The sequence below is a fragment of the Trachinotus anak genome, unplaced genomic scaffold (assembly GCF_046630095.1).
Source record: "Trachinotus anak isolate AG129_WGS33_773 ecotype Australia unplaced genomic scaffold, CSIRO_AGI_Tana_v1 ptg000005l, whole genome shotgun sequence".
NCBI lineage: Eukaryota > Metazoa > Chordata > Actinopteri > Carangiformes > Carangidae > Trachinotus > Trachinotus anak.
The window spans coordinates 3,321,290-3,340,419 of NW_027273856.1; the positions used below are offsets into that span (position 1 = coordinate 3,321,290).

A 19,130-nucleotide genomic window follows, 5' to 3' on the forward strand; every position below is an offset into this window, starting at 1 on the left:
GAAAGCCTGACAGTGTAGATGATAGTTTAAAAGTTACAGACACAGGTTCAGTGTAGACAACAAATGCAGTTGTGTGTGTGTGTGTGTGTCTGTGAGTGAATCATCGTGGTTCAAAGATGACATGTGACTTCAGCAACTCTTACTCACCTCCCACGGCACCTTCATCTTAAGAGCCCTGTGTGAGTGTGTTGTGTGACGAAGTACGCTCGCGCCTCCTTTTCACTCCATATATGGTAATGAAGCTGGCCACTTCCCTGCGGAGAGGGTGTTAACAGCTGTCAATCACACAGGCCTGTAAAAACCTCAGCTGTGTTGAGGTGTGATTCCCCACCTGTGTGGGTACTCACCGATGACGTTGCCGGACGCTGGGAGCAGGTTGCCATGGTCACCGTCAAGCAGGGACAAGTTATGCCTTTTGGTAGCTGTAGTTTAACGACTAGTGCTGATTTTGATGCGGTGAAAACAGCAGAAAAACAAGTCTGTAAAGTGTGACAGGGTTCAGTCACAGATGAGCCTCTACCTGACACTCAGACAGGGAGCAGGTGTTCTGCTGGCTGCCTTTCAAATAAGGCAAAGTTCAGACAGTCGTTCAACTTCTTAGTCAAGTCCGCTAACCCTTTTTTAAAAGAAGCCAAAATGTGTTGCAAGAAATAGGCCATAAATAAAGGAAAGGGACAAATGCAGGGAAATGTATGCACAAAGTTTGACATGGTCACATTTAACTGCAGCAGCACAGAAAGGCAAAATCATGTGTGTGGCATCTACTCACGCTACTACTGCCAGTCTGAAAGAGCGCATCATAGCAGACCATTTTCAACAATTATCTCAAAACCCAACTCAACATGATTCAAAAGATCCTTAGATACTTTTTTTCTTATTTCACTTAATTCAGGACCCACACATGTAAGCTTTAACCCTTTAGTGCAGCCATAATAGAGTTTTATTTTGGCAGTGTGACTCTCCTCCTGAGAGGCTGTGTCCTTGAGCTTACAAACATTTTAACACGAGCTCACATTCAAAATTCACACAAATCTAAATGCTAATAATTCAACCTCAATTCAGATCAAATTTATTTATCGAGCACGTTTAAAAACAGCAGACAGCTGACCGAAGTGCTGTACAACATCGAGAAAAAAATACAATCAACACAGGGAGCACACAGAGCAAGCAAACCAAAGCAGGGAGAGATTATGTTGGCTCAAATGCTAATGAGAATAAATATGTTTTGAGCAGAGATGTTAAAGCGTCGACGGATGGGGCAGATCTGGTCGACATCTCTACATTTAAAGTGAGTGCGAGGGACAGACAGGAGCCCCATGTCCGACCATCTGAGGGGCCTGGATGTAATGTAGCAGTTTAATAGGATGTGGACCACACACTGAGTGAAACATCTTCTGTACGTGCCTGAACACTGAGGGCCTCCATTTTTGTACTAGGACTATGCTCCTATGTTTTGTGTGACTTCTGCAGAAGATAAAATCTATGAACTTTGCCATCCTTCAGCTTGTCATCTGCACACAGACCTGTTCTTCTGTATCCAAATCCCTCCCTCTTATTGATCGCATATCACCACAAGTGAAACATGAACCCAAAGTCTGAACCAAAGACTACTGCACTGTAGTTGCATTCACCAGATTGGCAGCCTCACGTTGCAGAGACATGGCAGGGGGCAGTAAACCAAACATGCACCACTGCATCGTTTTTTTTTTGCCCCCTGACAGTTCAGAGACAGTTCACAGGTGGGTAAGCACCACTGAGGTCTGAAAAGAGGCAATGACAACGTGTGTTTTACATTAACTAGGTTTATTTTCAAGACCAGGAACAGACATGATCACAATATACAATGTAAAGAATATTACAGTAATAAATACCTTATACACCAGCATAGAACTGACTTACAGGCACTAATTACACGTAAGCAGGCACTAGCTGTTTTTACAGTATCGTACAACAGTATTTGAGGAGCACTTGTTCAAACTTTAATGTCACTTTCCTCGTCATTCTTCTGATTTCTGAGGATGTCATGAAAGATAATCAAGCACACACTGAGTAGTTCAATTTATATTTGAAGCTTCTTTTTTCAAATATAGTTTTGAAATACTGCTTGTGTAAAATACCAGGGATTTTTTTTTTGTCTATTAAAGGCAAATGTAAATGTAACATGAAGGCCATGTTTTGTATTCTGTTATTGCATAAAGAATTTATATGAGCATCAATAGTGTCGTTCCCTTAATCAGAGCTTCTAAATTGATTCCACAAAAAGCATCACTATAAGGATACACGTAAAAATACTTGTTGAACTAGTTGTTGTTGCCATGACACTAATGAAAACCAGCTCTGAGCTCTATCACTAAAGCTACACTGTGGAACCATTGCATCTCATTATTTGTTATGTCTGTGTTGCAGTATAGTGTTGCCAAGTTGTACTTATTGTGTTTTTAACACAGGTGTATCAGAGCATAATAAAGACAAGGCAACAACCAGTTACAAGGATTTGTTCCCCGTTTGTGTTTTGTGGCTGCTGTGTATGCTATGAATATTGTTTACTTTCAAAAAAATGCACCATAGTGCCGTCTTTGCTCCACAATACTAAATAAAGACTATGGTCATGCCTCTGATGATGATAACAAAAGCATCTTTTTGGCTGAGTACGGACTTACGGACACTAGTTTCACAAAAACAGAAGCCATGCGTGAATAAAGTGCTCCATGGCAACTGCATCTCAGGCAGAAATCAGCCATGTTGGCGGTTGAACTGATGAAGCCGGGTACAGATTAGATACAAGCAACAGAGGGAACAGAGACAGGAGATGGAACCAGAAAAATATCGAACTGCTGCCAGGAATGGGTCACACTGCAGGATTTCCATTGAGCACAACATGTACAACCCCACGAACGATACGAGTATGCAAGTCTGTAGTAAGACGGGATTGCTCCTCCAGCTTTAGGCAAAAATGTACTGGTGGTGTTACTGCATGGCTTTACTGAATTTTAATCTGGCGCCCCCGTCAGGCAACTGTTTGATCTCATCCCCTGTACTGCTAAATGAAGACGTCTAACTCACTAAAACCAAAGCAAACCCTGATAAGTACACTAACATACAGTCAGTACAGTTACAACAACACACACACTCACTCAATATATACACACACACGTACATTTACTACCCGACACAACAAAACAAACAGTCATAACCAGGTAAATTTAAATGTCACCTCTAACAGATCATTCTCTGTTTTACAATATTTACAACGCAGAGTACCATATGCAGCATTAAACAGCAGAATATGCTTTACTGTGTGTGTGAGTGTGTTTGTGTTTGTGTGCGTGTGTATTCCTCAGACCTCCACAGCAGGGTCTGAACCCAGTCCCTGAGCCTGCAGAGCCTCCTCTCTCTTCATCTTCGGTTTCTCTGTCCGTGTGTGCCACACCAGCACCTACAAAACACACACACACACACACACACACACACACACACACACACACACACACATAATGAATGGACATAAAATTAAACACTACATTTTGCTTAAAAATATAAATATGCAACTGCTAATTGTATCACATCTTTGCTTTAGATTTCACGATAGATGATTCACAAATTTCATTATATGGTCGCTCATACTTTAGAGCAGTTGTCCGCTTTAGGCTCCAGTTCGTCCATTGTAACCAATCCCTGAAGGAAGCTGCTTTCGAGGAAGCCCATTGGTGCCTCTCCGTCAAAACAAGCCTCTGGATTGGCCAGGACCAGTTTGAGGGACACAGCAAAGCCGGCCATGTCCATTGGGAAGGGGCGACTGGGACGCCAGCCGGTATGGAAGCGAACCACCTTGGAAGAATAATCATATATGTATAATAATCACAACACTCATAAACATTTGTTGTTGTTAAGAATTCAGTTTGGCCGATAAAACATTAAAAGCAACCACTGAGGTTTTAAGAGAAGAGACCTGCTGATACTGTCAGAGCCCACAGATATCAACTTTAATAGGTTGTGCTGTTGTGTGTAACTGGTGTTTTTACAATGGTCTGGTTTTTCAAAAAAAAAAAAAAAAGATCAATATCAATGAATATGAGTCAGAAAAAGTAACAGAGATTGTCACAGTTTATTGAATGTTCATTCCCAATCTCTCCTAACTCAAGGGTCTACTTACTACCATTTTCAGGAGCTTTCAATTGCATTTTACAGCCTTCCTCAGCAGATTGGTTTGCTCAGTTCTCATGACCATAGAACCACATGTGAGTCACATGACAAGCAACAATCTCCATGACAACAAAGAAATGTATCCGCTGAAGAAGACTGTGCGATTCAGTTGAAAGCCCTGGAAATATAGTAAATTTTTTTTTGTCAAATCCAAATCACATATCATCTGTTTGTAATACATCACAATTATGTAATGTTTGTATTTCTTAAAAGATTGAATGATTTAATATCAAAGACAGTCACACGAACATTATCTTTACAGTGTGTAATTTGTTTCTCTTAAATGAAGCAAAACATGGGCTTTTCAGAGTCGTCAACTCTGGATCAGTTCCTTCAGTTCCACAGTTGACAAACCAGAACACAGGAAGCACCCACCTTTCCTCCTTCAACCACAGGCCTCTCATATTTCATCCCTCCAACCAGCCCCACTGGCCACACTGAAACTCGCTGGGTACTCCTCATCTGAAAAAAAACCCCCCAAAAAACAAAAGGGCATTTGTTTTTCTTGTTCAATCATGGGACGTTTAACACACACACACACACACACACACACGCATAATTTCCCAGCCATAAACCTTGTAGACATCATAACAGACTAAACAAGTCCCTTCTGAGAATAATAATAAAAAAAACAGTCACAAAACCCACCTCTTCAAATATCTGCAGGCTGTATGTGTTGTCATCATCAGCAAAGTAAACCACTCCCTGCTGGTTGTCTCCACCTGGCTGAGCCCTCCTGTCCTCTCTGAGCCACCGTAGACCCTCATTCCTCTGCTCCACTCCACGGGGCTTCAGCCAGCTGGGGTCACCCTGAGGTGGAGAATGAGCATTGCATTTGATTCAAATCAAAGAAGACAAAAATGTAGACAAACCTTTGTCCCCACAAATCGCCACCCTGTCTCCACCCACCTCCTGGAGTTTGCGGTCCTTGGCAGTGGGCATGTGTAAGTGTGTGTAGGTCAGGCCGCTCTTCACAAGGAGGTCAGTCACTAGTGGCGTCTTATGAGGAGAGTCTTCCACCACGATCCAGTGGAGTTGAGGAACATGGAGGAATGTCTGGGACAGACGAGTCAGCTCCGCCTTCTGCACCAGCCTGGACAGAGATGGAAATCAGAGGAACGGTAAGTTTCTGTGTGAGGGGAAATGGAGCGTAACAGAGGAGGGAGGAGAGGGGCTAAGGAGGGCCACCTTGCATATGTTGGGGTGATGACAAAGATGGTGGGCAGAGAGGGCTTGGCTGGCTGTTTCTGGGGTTGTTTGGTCGCCTCCGACTTCCTTATCTGCTCCTGAAGACGGTGCAGCTCCCCCCGCAGCCGAGATATAGTACGGTCTTTGGGCATGTCATGCTCTGTGCAGTCGCAGCGTTGACCTGCAAAGCATCAGGGACAAAACAGTCAAAGGCAGCTTCAGGTACAACGAAAAAGAAATTTATTTTACAGTGTATGTCTTACATTCTAAATGTTTACTGGTAGCATAGGAGTACATCTAGCAGTCTGTCATAACTCTGGGGTATTTTCACCAAAAACTGATGAGTATATCTATTTTGGACCTTCCCTGAAGGTCCTTGTCTCTGTCACACGGACCTAAGTTTATGTATTCATGGTCACTGCTTATCAGAGTGATGGATCAAGTTTCAAAAGAATCTGCATGCTGACCACTCACCAAGCTGCATCAATGCATAGACGAGGCCCAGGAGGGAGACCATGAAGTACAGCACAAACACGGTCTTCAGCTTCAGCTTCATCCTCGTTGCCATGGTACCCTGACCAGCTGAAAGGATCACAGTACAGGACATGTAAAACATCAACAATCACAGTGTGCTATTCTCCAACTATTTTTGATTACATTTTATTCCGTTATCAGGTGTTAATTCTTTTGTAACTGAGGACCTAGTGGTGTTTAAATGTGTTAAACTGGGCCAAAATTCAGTTTCTCAACTGCCACTCAACATTTAGCTGAGTAGCTAAGAGGGATAGCATTCCTGTTCAGCCACAGGAGCCTCGCATTGTTCGTGAGGCTAAGCGTAAAACGTTAAAGCTGAAGATGCTATTCCTGAGAACGACCTTCTCGGGAATAGCCGATATGAATATGCATTAAACTTGATGATAAATCAGTTTAAGCTAAGCTATGTTAGCCTGACAATTTGTTTTAACAGAAAATAGCTCGACTATCATCTTCATGCACTTACCAGCGGCGGGAATTCGTGGAAGACAGAAGCGAGAGGGTTGAATTACGGGCTGAAATGTTCATGTCATCTTGGACAGATGTGAGCAAAGGCACCTCAGTGCATCACAGCATCCATTCATTCGGTTTAGCTAGGGCATTTTTTTTTTTTTGCAGCAATGTACCAACAACTTCCGGTTTCAGTGCAACACAGTAAAGAGTCCCCTCACAATGTGGGCATTCACTAATAGTTCCACATGAATCCGGGAAACCTCCATTCCCCTAGTATAGTGTAAAAAAAACATTTATTATTATTTATTATTATTACTGTGGAAGCCCATTTCAACTAAGAAAATAAAAAAGACAAAAAGTTAATATCTCATCATGATTTTTTGAGTCAAAATTGTGACATGCTGTATAAAAATTTTTACTTAGTCAATTGGTTGATTTAACATCACAATTTTTCCCTCAGTGTCTCGTAATTGACTTAATACAATTTGACAAAGACAAAAACAAAAAACGTTATACATGAAAAAAAAACAAAAGGGCATCTCTTGAAAAGTCAATCAACTTTCCTTTATTTGTAACATACAAATAAAACACTGACAAGGCAGAATGACTTAGTTTTCCCTTTCATTGTCATTTGGACAGGACTTTAACACTCACTCTCAAACATGGAGGGTTTTTTTTGTTTTTTGTTTTTTCTCAACATCATGTTTAAAAAAGTGTTTCACCTGTATAAGGCCAAGAAATGAAAATGAACATGGATCCACAACAGCTTATATATATACATAGAGAAAAGACCAAGAGAAGGATCTGTGAGGGTATGTAACCATTTTCTAAAATAAAAGTACTCACTGACTTCAAAATAAACTTGTTAAGTTTAGGCTCATTTACCAACTCAAGATATTTTCACAAATGCATTTTTAGTTCAAGTGAGCCTTTGTTTTTTTTTTCTCGTTTTTTTTTTTAAACACAGCCCACCTATCTGGATTGAATGTAACCACTGAGCGCTGATCCAGAGTCAGTTCAAACTTTGCGTCATATTTGCTTTAAAGCTATTTCTAAGCCTTTTCTTTTACTGCATCATAACATAAAAACTAAAATCACCTCCTGAAAAGTAGTGTTATCACTATCTCAGTTGTCTTAAAAGTAGAATATTTAGATGAGGTTTTTCAAATCAGAATTTCCTTAAATATTATGGTACAACACAAAAAAAAGACTCTGGTTCAGAGCTGCAGCCAATCCAATCTCAGTGAACACCAAACTGACAAGATGGCTGTTAAGTAAAACAGATGAGGTTTGATTACGTTTGATTAACCTGAGAGAGAGACTGTCAGTCGGTTGATATACTACCACTATGTACAACATCCTCTTTTTACTGTAACCTATGCAGTACAAAAAAATGAATTACTGTACTTAGCAGAAGTCAGTCTAGAACTAAAACAAGCAGTATGTTGTTTAATCATTTTTGTTGTTCATGATCAGAGTTCAAATAAGCATGAGACACCAATATGTCGTCTACAGGTGCTGAATATTTTTTTACATGAATATTTTATTGTCTCCACCCACTCTGGAAACAACCAGGAACTTTCACCCCAGGATCTGGACTTAGTAATCCACAAGGGTTTTTTTTTTTTATGACAGTAACATCTTTGTTCTTGTATAACAGAGATTATTTCAGTATTTAGGTGGTTCTAAGAAAGTGTCTGTCTACTTCACATTTCAGTCTCCCCTCTTTCACATATTTAACCAGGCAATAATCTGCATGAAATCTCAAGTCGAGCCTTAATGATATGACCTGTTTTACAAAAGCATTTCAAACCGTATCATGTTAAGGCCCTCTCAGCCATATCAGACAGAGGAATATTTGCATCCACAGTAGCATTAAGAATCATCTTTTCACTCCTCTAGCCCGCACATAAAGTCTGTACAAACTGACTACAGTCCTGGAATTAAAGGGTTTTATGGTGGTTTCTAGATAGGGCGTCGAATCCAGGCGACTAGCGCTCAAAACGGTCCAAAAATACCCTGAAGGTTTTGTAAACAGATATGGAATTAAAAAGGTTGAAGTGGTTACAGCAGCCTTTCTAGGTTGACTAGTAAAGTGGTATCTAAAATCCTCAGTGGGACTCCTTCAGGCGTCAAAGTAAGATTATTCTGGGGCAGCAGATGTGCAGTAGAACTTCTCAAACCTCACAGTACTGACTTTGTGCTAAGATGCTTTAAGCTATACCAAACCCCAGCATTATCTTTCAATTTCACACAACTCTCCCTTTCACATACTTCTAACATGCACAGACGTTCATGGGAGATTTGTAAGAATTATTAAAGTAACGCCATTAGAACCACATGAGGACTTTAGATACAGGTTCAAACAGTGCAGCTACAGTTCAGAAGCAGCATCGCTGTTGTGTAATCCTGATTTTAACTACGAGTTTTGTTAAACATTTTTAAATCTTGTCATGCAAGCTAATGACAGTGGGCTGGGAAAACACGTCACGACTGAGGAGAGAGGAATAACGACCATAAAAACGCCTTCACTGCTCTTTAATGACTTCTATCATCCATCCACCCATCCATCCATCTATGTTCCTTCCTCCAAGTTAATAGCATTCATCAGCTTCAAACGGCCGTATAATGAAGTGGTGACGTCTACCAATTTTCATCCATGTTAAATCAATATGATTTGCTCATGCTAACAAAATATGTGAGAAGGGATGGAGGGTGGTTTTAGTAGTTTTTTTAAATACAGCTAAAAGTAGCGTCAACATCAATTTGTTTATCATTAGTACCTCTTGGGAACAAAGTGAACTAAGAGGCAAGCAGGAGTAATGCGTCTGCACAAAGGCGACTAACGATGAGAGCAACATAAATGTGTCAGCTGTCATCGCCAGCGCCTTTACGACATGGACAGAGAACGGAGGCACAATGAACAAAAAGCAGAGAGGAAGTGAGTTTTCTTCACAGAACTGAAGCGTGGGGAAAATGTAGTATCTGAAAGTTAATCTCCCATTTGCAGGTATAAGCACGGAGAGGAGGAAAAGACGGCGGGAAGAAAGTGTGAAAAATGAGCGAATGATGCAGTGAAACAAACGGTTTCAGACCATGACTTGTACCTCTGATTAGGAAATGGGGGGGGGGGGGGGGGGGTTACAGCAAGAGGATCATACTGGGGTTATTTTCTGGGTTGGATGCAGATTTACAGCAACAGATGAGAAACTGAAGATTTTTTTTTTTTTAACTGAATTCACTAGGAGAAAGGAGAAGACGTAATAAAGAAAGAAAGAAAAAGGCAATCTTGGACATCTCGTCTCATAAGTTATAACAAATAAAAGCCATAGAGACGTCTACACATTTAGGTATCACCTGAATAGAGAAGATGGGTAGCGCTAATGGTGTACTGTATTCGTGTAACAGTAGTATGGCGGGCAAATGTGGTTAAAAACAGTGCAGTTGCTGCTAGCTGCAGTGCTTACAAGCCATATCTGCATATAACTTGTGTTACAACAGGTAATGTTACAGTAAAGCAGGGCTTCTTAGACCGTTTTTCAAGGGGACCTAATTTCAGTACATTCAGCCTCATCCTGGGACCCTGTTCAGTGACACAAGCTAGCCTCACTGTGAGGTCCTAAGGAAATCAGGGGCTGTATTATTGAACTGATCTTGTGTAGTATCAGAGGTCATTCGAGTTAGGGCATGATTTATCAACTTAGCAGAATTTATGACAATAGATAAATTCTATCCTTAAGCTTAAGAGGTTCTGACTAGAGGTAATGAGTTAATAACACAGCCCCAGGCCAGTATCCAATTTTAGGTCCCAAACCACAGTTTAAGCAGCGCTGCAGAATGACTCAATACAGTACAGCACGTCAGGAGATAGGAGCAGGATGGGATGAGGTTGACTGTGGTGGTAAAGAATGGCAGCAAAAAGCTTCTCGTTGACTGGGAACTACTAATAGTTGTTAAGTGGAACAAGAGAATGAGAAAAGATGGCTTGGACATTGAACCAAGAAGTAGGAAACGACAAACAGGAGCTATGTGTGAAAGCTCACACTGCATACTGCTTTTGTAGCAGGAATACACAAAAAGACACACAAATCTCAATCCATTATGCAACACTAATATCTGAAGCCAGGTATTCCACCATCGGTTGGTTTTTAACGGCCGTGGAGAGGGCCGTTCAAACTCATAATGTTTGCAGAAGAGCAGGCAGCTCAAGCTTTCACACACAGCCATGAAAGTTGCTGGCTTTTAACCAATCGTAAGGTCTAACTGAAGTCGAATCAGTGGCAGCAGCCCCCGCAGTGCCCGCCCCCGTGGGTGTGTCCCGCCGAGGCCTCGCCATGTTTGGTCCGTCGGCTCAGGATCTCGTAAGAGCAGTCGTCGCCGCAGCAACCGGACATGCTCGGCGAAGTTTCATCGATCTCGAACCTAGAGGTGTCGAGAGAGGCGTTAAGTTAACAAGGACAAAAGAGGCAATTATTAATGCCCATTAATACCATCAGCTACACAGTTAAAATATCCTGGGACGTCACTACCATCTGAGCAGGTGCTCTCCACTGCAGGGATAACCCCACAGCAGGTCGGCATATTACCATTTCTGAAAAAAACCAATAGACAAGCTGTCCACTATTATGAGGACTAAGGGAAGGCCTGGCCTGTTTATTTTTATTTAAGGTGGAATGCCAGTCAGACAATTCTGCAATGTACATGTTTTATGTGCTCCAGGAAAGTACGGCGTCACTTTTTCTGCAACAATGAAGTTAAAAGGACCAATGTTTAGACACTTCAGATCGGTCCAGTCCACTTACACCCCTGAGTAATGGTATTTTTTAGTAGGTAACACTTGTCTATTCTAAATAGTGCATTTTAATCTGGTCAGTTGATGGTTTACGGTTGGTTAACAAGCATCAACTATCGGTCAGAGAAAAAAAATTCAAACTGAACATCCCTAATTTGTGCTTTAGATTATGGTCAGCTTTGAGTTTGCTCCATTTTCTTCATGCATCAACAGATATTTTTGATGTTATTTAATTCACCCTGTTCACAATGAATGACTATATGTTACAAACACTGCAAGTCTTTCCTTAAGCTTCTCCATTAAAGAAAAAGAAAGCACACAGTCTTTGCATGAGCAGTATACTCACTGTAAAGCTTCTCTGAAGAACTGGTAAGCCCCGTGGTTGTGTTTGAAAACTGTCAACATCACTTTCTTCATCTGTGTGCTGCACAGAAAGCACATATGCATATATACATATTTACTTTAGTTTCACATGCCTGAAGCATGTGATGGACATGAGGTTACTGTTTACATCCAGTGCTTCTCATCAAAACAGGTTTAACAAATGTGTTAAATTGTAAATATTTTAAATCTTACATCGCTTACACCCATGTTTGCTGGTGTGAAATCCTGTAGTATATGAACCAAATGAAAATATAAACAGTTCGTTGGCCTGTCTGAAATGAGCCTTAGAGGCCATTGCAAGATGTTACAAAAATATTTTTACAGCTATTGGCAGAGAATACAAGCATCCATCCAGTTTCACAAGGTTGTGCGTCCACACCCCAGCCCAACAGCATCTAAACTTCACACAAGGTCACACAGCCATAATGGCAGCTGTAGTTTTTACCTGTTAGCAATGAGCTGTAGTATCTGGATGAGGAACTTGCCGAGTCCTTTCCTCCGGACTCTGCTCTCTAACTGCACCTCGTAGCTGGAGAGTCAAGACAACAGGTTAAAATAAGAGAGGTGAAATTAGAATTTAAAAAACAAACTACTGCTAGACTCATGGATTGGTACCTTACCAATATAAAACCTCCTCCCCACACTCCACGTCGAATCGGAAGTGAGAGAAGGCCACGGGGGCGGAGTCGCCGTCGCGGGCCAGCAGGTACCACGCCCTCTCGTCGTTCATCTCCTCCCTCTTTTCCCTCTCCTTCCACCCCCACTCGCTCTGCTCGTACCTGCAGCAAAGTAGAAAGAAAATATGCCGTCTCAAACGTGACCTGACACGCTAATTTTACCCTCGCATTTCTCCCCATCATCCGGCTGCTCTGCTGATGCTGCTCAGGAAGGATCTGTTTTCTAAATGGAACAAATTAAGTTTCCACTGACTGGGTGCCATTTGCTAAATTGAACACGAGTCAAATTCTGGCAAAGTGAGAGAAGATAAATTGTCGTAATTTCTCTGCCTCATCTCAAATCTGTCTGCATTGCCTCTGCTCTCCTTTCCTCAGGCTCCTCAGTGAGTATGATCTAATTCGTACTCATAAAAAACACACTGATCCACATCTCACTCTGTTTCATGTCACTCTCCAATTCTGCTGCACACAAAGAATTTCTGGCTCGTCTGCACTTCTACCCACCTCTAATCTACCATTCATATCTATGTGAGTCAGTTCATTCACTGATGGGTCATTTTGTTCCTGAACTACACCTTTAACCACAATAAGAGGACACAACAGCCTTCTTACAGTGTCTGCATGTTGCCTCTGGTGAGTTCGAAGGCCCACTCCACAGACAGCGGGTTGAGGGAGGTCACTCTCTTGCACTCTATCTGCAGGTTCAGCCTGGATGGGAGGACAACAGGGTCAGTAACATCAACTACGTGTGAAAAACTGCAAAAAATCAGTGATTTCTTTCACATAGTTTGGCGCTGTCTAGCAATCAGGCGCTATAGGCTACAAATCACATCAATATATTTAGTTAAGTAATGGTCAAAATGGTTATTACATATGAATATGGACATCACATAGAAAGAAAGGAAATCCCTTTGTTTTTTTTTTGTTTTCTCTGTGTGTTTGAATTTGCATTTGCTAGATAAATGTCATAAGACAATAGTGATTTCAATTTCCTTTGTGGACTAGATGGACTTGATCTGTACTTGCTGCCCTGTCGTTGTTTTCTTAACACAGAGCTAACTACTGATAACGCGCAAGCTGTATGGAGTTCAGTTCTCAAGTGCATTTCTGTTCCACTAGGACAAAACTTGGAAAAAACAAAGGATAAATAAAAAAGAATGTGTGAAAAATGTGTTCTGAGTGGGAGAGAGACAGAAAGAAATACCACCAGCAGACCAACTCTCTCCTCCATGTAGCAAATGAAACAAGTATGTATTTCATGAAACACTGAATAAGTCCTTTGTAGGCATACAAAGCAGTTCGTACCCATTTCTGTCGTACTTTTTGAAGGCTGGGAAGGCAGCCAGTGGGTCATCCAGCTGCAAGAAGAAGGGAATGAAATTAGCTGAAGAAACTTTCCAAAACACAAAGTTATCAACAATCTTTTCCCTTTCTGAGACGAAATCTTAATACAATGAGCCCCAACTGTTTCTATCTTATATAAAAACTAAATCTCTCTGGGTTTTGAACTGTTGGTTGGACAAATCAAGATACTTGAAGTGTCTTTTTTTCCCACTGTTTTCTGACATTCTATACACAAACCAATGAATCTATAAAATTATGAGCAAATTTATCACGAATGAGTATTATATGTATTATGTGCACGAGCACTTTTGTACTTTCTCATCAAACTTAATCATTTACTTGTGAATGCAGTAATTCCCCCAAAATAGACAGTAAAAGTAAATTGCCTACTTGGGGCCCATAAAAGCAGGAAAGTAACAGAGCTATTAGTGTTACAGTCCCATTAGTCAGTGAAAAAATAAAAACCCACAAAGTCAGATTTTCCTCAGTCCTGGGAGAATACATAATCCTAAAAATAAGAATATCTCTTTTCTTGGACAGATCACGAGATCTTGGGGCCCATAGGTGCAGACGTTTAAACCACCTCCTCCTTTCTACCAGGTCATTTAGCATCTTTCCACCTGATATTCTGCAGGTTAATCTTGACTCTTAAATTCTGCTGTTGACTGAAACTATCTTGTTCATTTCTACAGACCTCAACAAATCAGATTTAACATCTTTCCACCACACAACAAATGCACAATAGGTGCTGGCTGTCATAGATATATTTTTTAATCAATTACAACATTAATTTGGATATTTTTCCAGTACTGAAATGTATCCACCTAACAAACATGTAAAATTTCAATGTTAAACTAAATAAACTTTGTTTTATTGTTAAGCATTACATGAAATGAAAACCCTTCACCCATCTAAAACAAAACCATAATTGACTAATTTTGTTATCTTTTAATAGCGGTTTCCTTGAAATCCTTCTGTATGTATTTGTTTACGTCCTGAATCTTGAAAGATCAGGACAGCAGGTAGCGGTCTGTGGAGAAGCGGGCCAAATATACAACAGGCTACAATAAAATGAGAATTAAACTAGACTTAGTTGAGCCTGAAGAACAACTGATTTCATACAAGAATATGTCTATCTAATTTAAATTGTGTGTCACTGTGATTTTGGCATCATCTTGTAGCTTTCAAAATTAAACATAAGCTGTTCTTTGTTGTGCTAAATAACATAGGACAACAAAAATATAACAAAAACAAATATCCATTCAGACTTGGCATCAGCAGCATTAAAGGATCAGGATTTAAAAACATGACTGGGACATCCCTACTTTTGCCACTTCAAAAACCAGGCTCAGGTTTTCTGCTGTTTCTTCAAAGCCATGAATGCCCTATTTGTTCATTTGAAACAAGAATACAGGCCAAGATTTACTACTGTTGGCACAAACCAAAGCACAAACCAAAATAAATGTTACTTTGGGGGAATTTCTCGCATTCCTTCTCTGTTGGCACATCAACAGTGCAGAGGAGCTGGAGAGAGAACAGCATGAAACACATTTTGGGACAAAGTGACACAGAAAAATAATAAGCCCAGGCAGGCCTGTTCAGAGCTCGTTGAGGAAGCGGCTCAGCTCGAGGGGAGTGTGAGAGCTTTGTTCTCCTCCAGGTTTCTGTACAGTTCACTAATGCTCTAGCCCACCTCCATGCTGCAGGGGCTGTCTGCTGTGTGTTCTGCTAGATGGCTAGGACTTAATAATGCTTATTAATTATGCATAAAGAAACATATGGCACTGTGTTTGGCTTTTCCTGACATGTGCATATCAATTATGGGTGTAATTAGGGCAGGGAGGCCATCTCCAGCTTTTGGTCTATCACTGTAACTTGACAGAGGATAAAAGAAATCACAGCTCACAGCGGAGGCTTTAAGTGCTGTGCTTGATGCAATCTGAATCCATTGGAAAGCCTGAAACAGCATGTAAAAAGGGCCAAGTGGTGGGTGCTTTTATGTGACGCATTTACAAATGCAAAGAGTGCATGTATTATTAACATCAGCACAATGCCATTATCAACTGCCAGAAGTACACAAGCAGAATATCTATGTGGTTTTAATGTTAGCAAGCAGCTAACACCCTGACCCCTTTTTCTTCAGTGAGATCATGCAATTAAAAAAAAAAAAAAGTCTTCCAAGTTGATGACAGCTGTCTCTCTGCAAACAAATTACCTTATTGGCTGCATCCACCTTAGCACAGACGGCGTCCATAGCTGCCCTCTCCTCCAGACGCCGAGCTTTCTTCTCCTTTGCTCTGTTTGACTTCCTCTGGACACAGGAAACAAGGAAGAGATGAACAAAGGAACATGTGGAGATGGTAGTGCACGTGCACGGATGAAGCAGGATAGTGTGGAACACAGGAGGATTGAAAGGAGACAGGACAAGTGATGATGAGGGTTCAGGGGGAGAGAAAAGGGAAACAACATGGGAAAAACTAAAGAAAAGAGGGAGACGATACAAGACAGATCATTTTCGCCCCACTACTCGATGGTCAAACACTAACTGCTTCAAGTCACCCCTCACTGACAGTTATATGAGCCTCATAAAAACTAAAAATAAAACATAAATCAGGTCTGTGGTTCATAAACCTCAATCCCAAACACATCACAAGACCTGGTGACAAGGATCAAAGAACTCAACTCAGGTCCAATGACACAAGTCCTGGATTGAGCCAGGGTTCTACTGTGCTTTTGTCCAAACTAACAAAAATGTCAAATACATTATTAACCATTCAGCTGTTGTTGTTTAGTGCACTCTGATTAAACAGGGAGGAATGTCTGTTTTATGTTAATACCATTTATGTAAAGTCCTTGTTAGAGCTTTAACTTCAGGGGAAATTTTAAGGGCGATATAAAAGAAGTTTGAAAATTAGTTGCACCTGGATTTAGCAGCTTTGGTTTTCTTTTTTTATTTGTAAACCTCCAATTATGAGCATTACCAGTAATATTTTGTGTGCAGATCTCATTTGCAGCAGAATTTTATAACACACATCAACATGACAACACAGACATAACGACAAGAACACACAATAGACCTCAGACCACAAACAGGTCAGCCGTGCAAAACAACACGTACAAATAACACTTAAAAAACATATCCGATCACTGTTCTGAACATGATTATCTTGTCTATTGAAACAGCAACAGCAAGATAACAATAGGAAGCTTAAAAAAAAAAAAAACATTCATATTCACATCAGTAGCTTTTTTGACCAGCACTTGTCAACGCTGTGTGAACCAGTGGAGTGTTTATATCGCTGACTGTGCATATTGCTCTCAATGTAGGTGTTATAGTATTGGGAAAATTCTCTGATGCTGATACTCTAATTTATCCTGCTCCTGGCTTGATGTCCAGTGCTAGTATCAGCAATGGTGCAGCCATAATTCACACACATTACCCTGACTGCATCTATGCCTTGCAACAGTGTGAACACACACTTGAACAGCTGATAATATGCTTCTACCAGGATAGTAAACTAACTGAAATAGTGATTATTAGCTGTTTTTAATTATTGGCACCTGTAATTTATTGGGGAAATTAACACTTGGCTTGAACTGGCTTGATAATAACACTTAATTTAAAGGTTCTCAGCTGGTGAAATGAATCTGCCTCATCATGTAAAACACAGTATACAACTACAAATAATGATGCTGCACACCAGGTTTTCCTGTAATGTTTTATAGAGGAGGTGGACCACCTCCCCTGAAATAAAGACACAAAAACCACCTCCTCTGATTAATTGACCAATTATAAAATGATAACACTTTCATGAAATAAAACTTTCTGGGGGGAAAAATAGCAAAGGAGTTGTTTCACCATCCAGATCCTAAACATTTAATGAGTGTGGCTATTGTTTCAGCCATCAACAGCAAATTAAATAGCTCATGAGACAAGATGCCTTTGGAGGATACAGCTGGCTTTACACCTCTGCTAAACTATTTCCTGGGGGAAACCCAGCACAATGGCACTAAAAAGATTTGTCAATGAATAAAATTAACAGAAAAATAAAACTACTTTGATCAACTAATAAGTCATTTATCTAACAAACCTCTATTTCATATGTTACATTTTGCTGCTTTTCTGTTTTATATCACTGCAAATTAAATATCTGTCCTGTACTGCTGAACACACAAAAAGCTATTTGCTCTCCTGTGCTCATGAACATTTTGATGACATCTTTTCATTACATTCTGTCATTTCACAGATTAATCAGAAGAAGCCATGTACTGATAGTGTAGCAAACGACACAGTGAAATTGCATTACTGAGCTTGGGAAACTCCATCCAGCTGCAGCATGTTAATCAAGTTTTCTGAGGCATGTTTCAAGTGCAGAAAATGGTCAATTAATGCTTCACGGACAAACAATGGCGAGTGACGGACATTCCTTCATTAGATCCAGACCTGAGCAGAAGAGGTAACAATTATGGGAAAGAATGCACTGAACTGCAGCTCAGAGTATTAACTCAGTACCAAGCACAGACAGGCTGCAGACTGAGCTGGGGCTGTGCAAACACGTGGATTGGTTTATCAGGAGTGAAAGTGGAGGATAAACTCGGGTCTGCTCACAGAGTCCAGATAAAGTTGTGGAAACTAACTCCGAGTGCAGGCCTGGCTGCTGCTGCTGAGCACACTGCTCACATCCAACCAGCCTGGATGTATTGTAACCAGGTGGGCCAGCACAGCACACTCTGGCTTGTTGGTGAAACCTCCACACACACACACACACACACACACACACACACATAAGTGATTAGCATTGATAGCTAGCAAAGCACTCGTCGTTAATATGGCATTCCAGAGTAGCTAGCACAGTTAGCATGCTAAAGATGTCCCTGCACACAGGAGGAGAGGACAATGCGGTAATAATGCTGAGGACACCGTGTAAAGCTGTGTGTAACCAGAGGCTAACGTTTCACTGCTACCCGGCTACCAGGAGGCAGCTAAACGGCTACATCCCTCCACCATGGTCCCTTCCTCCCTCCTTCTTTCTTTCTCCCCCCCTGACCACCACACACATTCACCAGCCCCAAAACATCCCCCTTTCATTCTTACACCATCGCGCCGAGACATGAGCAAAACAGACAAAACTCACCCCCATTTTTTTTTTGTTTTTTGTTGTTGCCGCTGTGTGTCGTCGGTCCCCCGGGAGAAACACGCCTCTATTGTCCGTGTGCTCCGCTGGTGCCGAGTTATTAGTATCGTGACTCCAGGCGGAGAGAAGGGGGCCAGATTAATATGACAACGGTAGAGAGTGTGCTGGCGAGGCTAGCTAGCTAAAGCACCGACCGACGGCTGTGAGAAGACCGGCGGCTGGGCGCAAATTTGATTAAAACAATCAATGAAAATTGAACTGTTTTATTTCTCTTTAAGTCCGATTGGCGCCAAGAATGCGAGGCTGAATTTATTACAGGTCCCTTCCTTGCCCTCTTCTTTCCTCCGCTCTCCGTCGCGTCCAACCATGCCGCATTCACGTGCTCCCCCCTGAGCTCGGACTACTGAAACTCTTCTGAGT

At 41.2% G+C, this 19,130-nt stretch overlaps 2 protein-coding genes across 2 annotated transcripts; both read right to left on the reverse strand.

Annotated features, from left to right (window-relative positions):
- Nucleotides 1-1,784: 1,784 nt before the first annotated feature.
- Nucleotides 1,785-6,596, reverse strand: b3gat3 (beta-1,3-glucuronyltransferase 3 (glucuronosyltransferase I)). The gene is made up of 8 exons (XM_071477794.1): nucleotides 6,392-6,596; nucleotides 5,866-5,973; nucleotides 5,392-5,572; nucleotides 5,113-5,296; nucleotides 4,852-5,013; nucleotides 4,579-4,665; nucleotides 3,625-3,828; nucleotides 1,785-3,436 (listed from the first exon to the last, which is right to left on the reverse strand). The coding sequence occupies exons 2-8, from the start codon at nucleotides 5,957-5,959 to the stop codon at nucleotides 3,338-3,340; spliced, it is 1,011 nt and encodes a 336-aa protein (XP_071333895.1). The 5' UTR covers nucleotides 5,960-5,973; nucleotides 6,392-6,596; the 3' UTR covers nucleotides 1,785-3,337.
- Nucleotides 6,597-6,920: 324 nt separating this feature from the next.
- naa40 (N-alpha-acetyltransferase 40, NatD catalytic subunit) lies at nucleotides 6,921-19,105 on the reverse strand. The gene is made up of 8 exons (XM_071477795.1): nucleotides 18,711-19,105; nucleotides 15,791-15,886; nucleotides 13,537-13,589; nucleotides 12,844-12,939; nucleotides 12,175-12,333; nucleotides 12,000-12,083; nucleotides 11,517-11,594; nucleotides 6,921-10,800 (listed from the first exon to the last, which is right to left on the reverse strand). Exons 1-8 carry the CDS (start codon nucleotides 18,714-18,716, stop codon nucleotides 10,653-10,655), a joined length of 720 nt encoding a protein of 239 aa, XP_071333896.1. The 5' UTR covers nucleotides 18,717-19,105; the 3' UTR covers nucleotides 6,921-10,652.
- Nucleotides 19,106-19,130: the final 25 nt, after the last annotated feature.

Bases quoted from the DNA above. Each gene is read 5' to 3' on its own strand.
- b3gat3 (XM_071477794.1), bottom strand. From the start codon at position 5,959: ATGGCAACGAGGATGAAGCTGAAGCTGAAGACCGTGTTTGTGCTGTAC. The intron at 5,014-5,112 runs GTGGGTGGAGAC...TCTCCACCTCAG, and splicing joins AGGACCGCAAACTCCAGGAG to GGTGACCCCAGCTGGCTGAA. The intron at 3,829-4,578 runs GTGGGTGCTTCC...TATTCTTCCAAG, and splicing joins CTGTGGTTGAAGGAGGAAAG to GTGGTTCGCTTCCATACCGG.
- naa40 (XM_071477795.1), bottom strand. The intron at 13,590-15,790 runs GTAATTTGTTTG...TTCTTCTTGCAG, and splicing joins AGGTGGATGCAGCCAATAAG to CTGGATGACCCACTGGCTGC. The intron at 12,334-12,843 runs GTAAGAAGGCTG...ACTTTGCTGCAG, and splicing joins AGAGGCAACATGCAGACACT to GTACGAGCAGAGCGAGTGGG.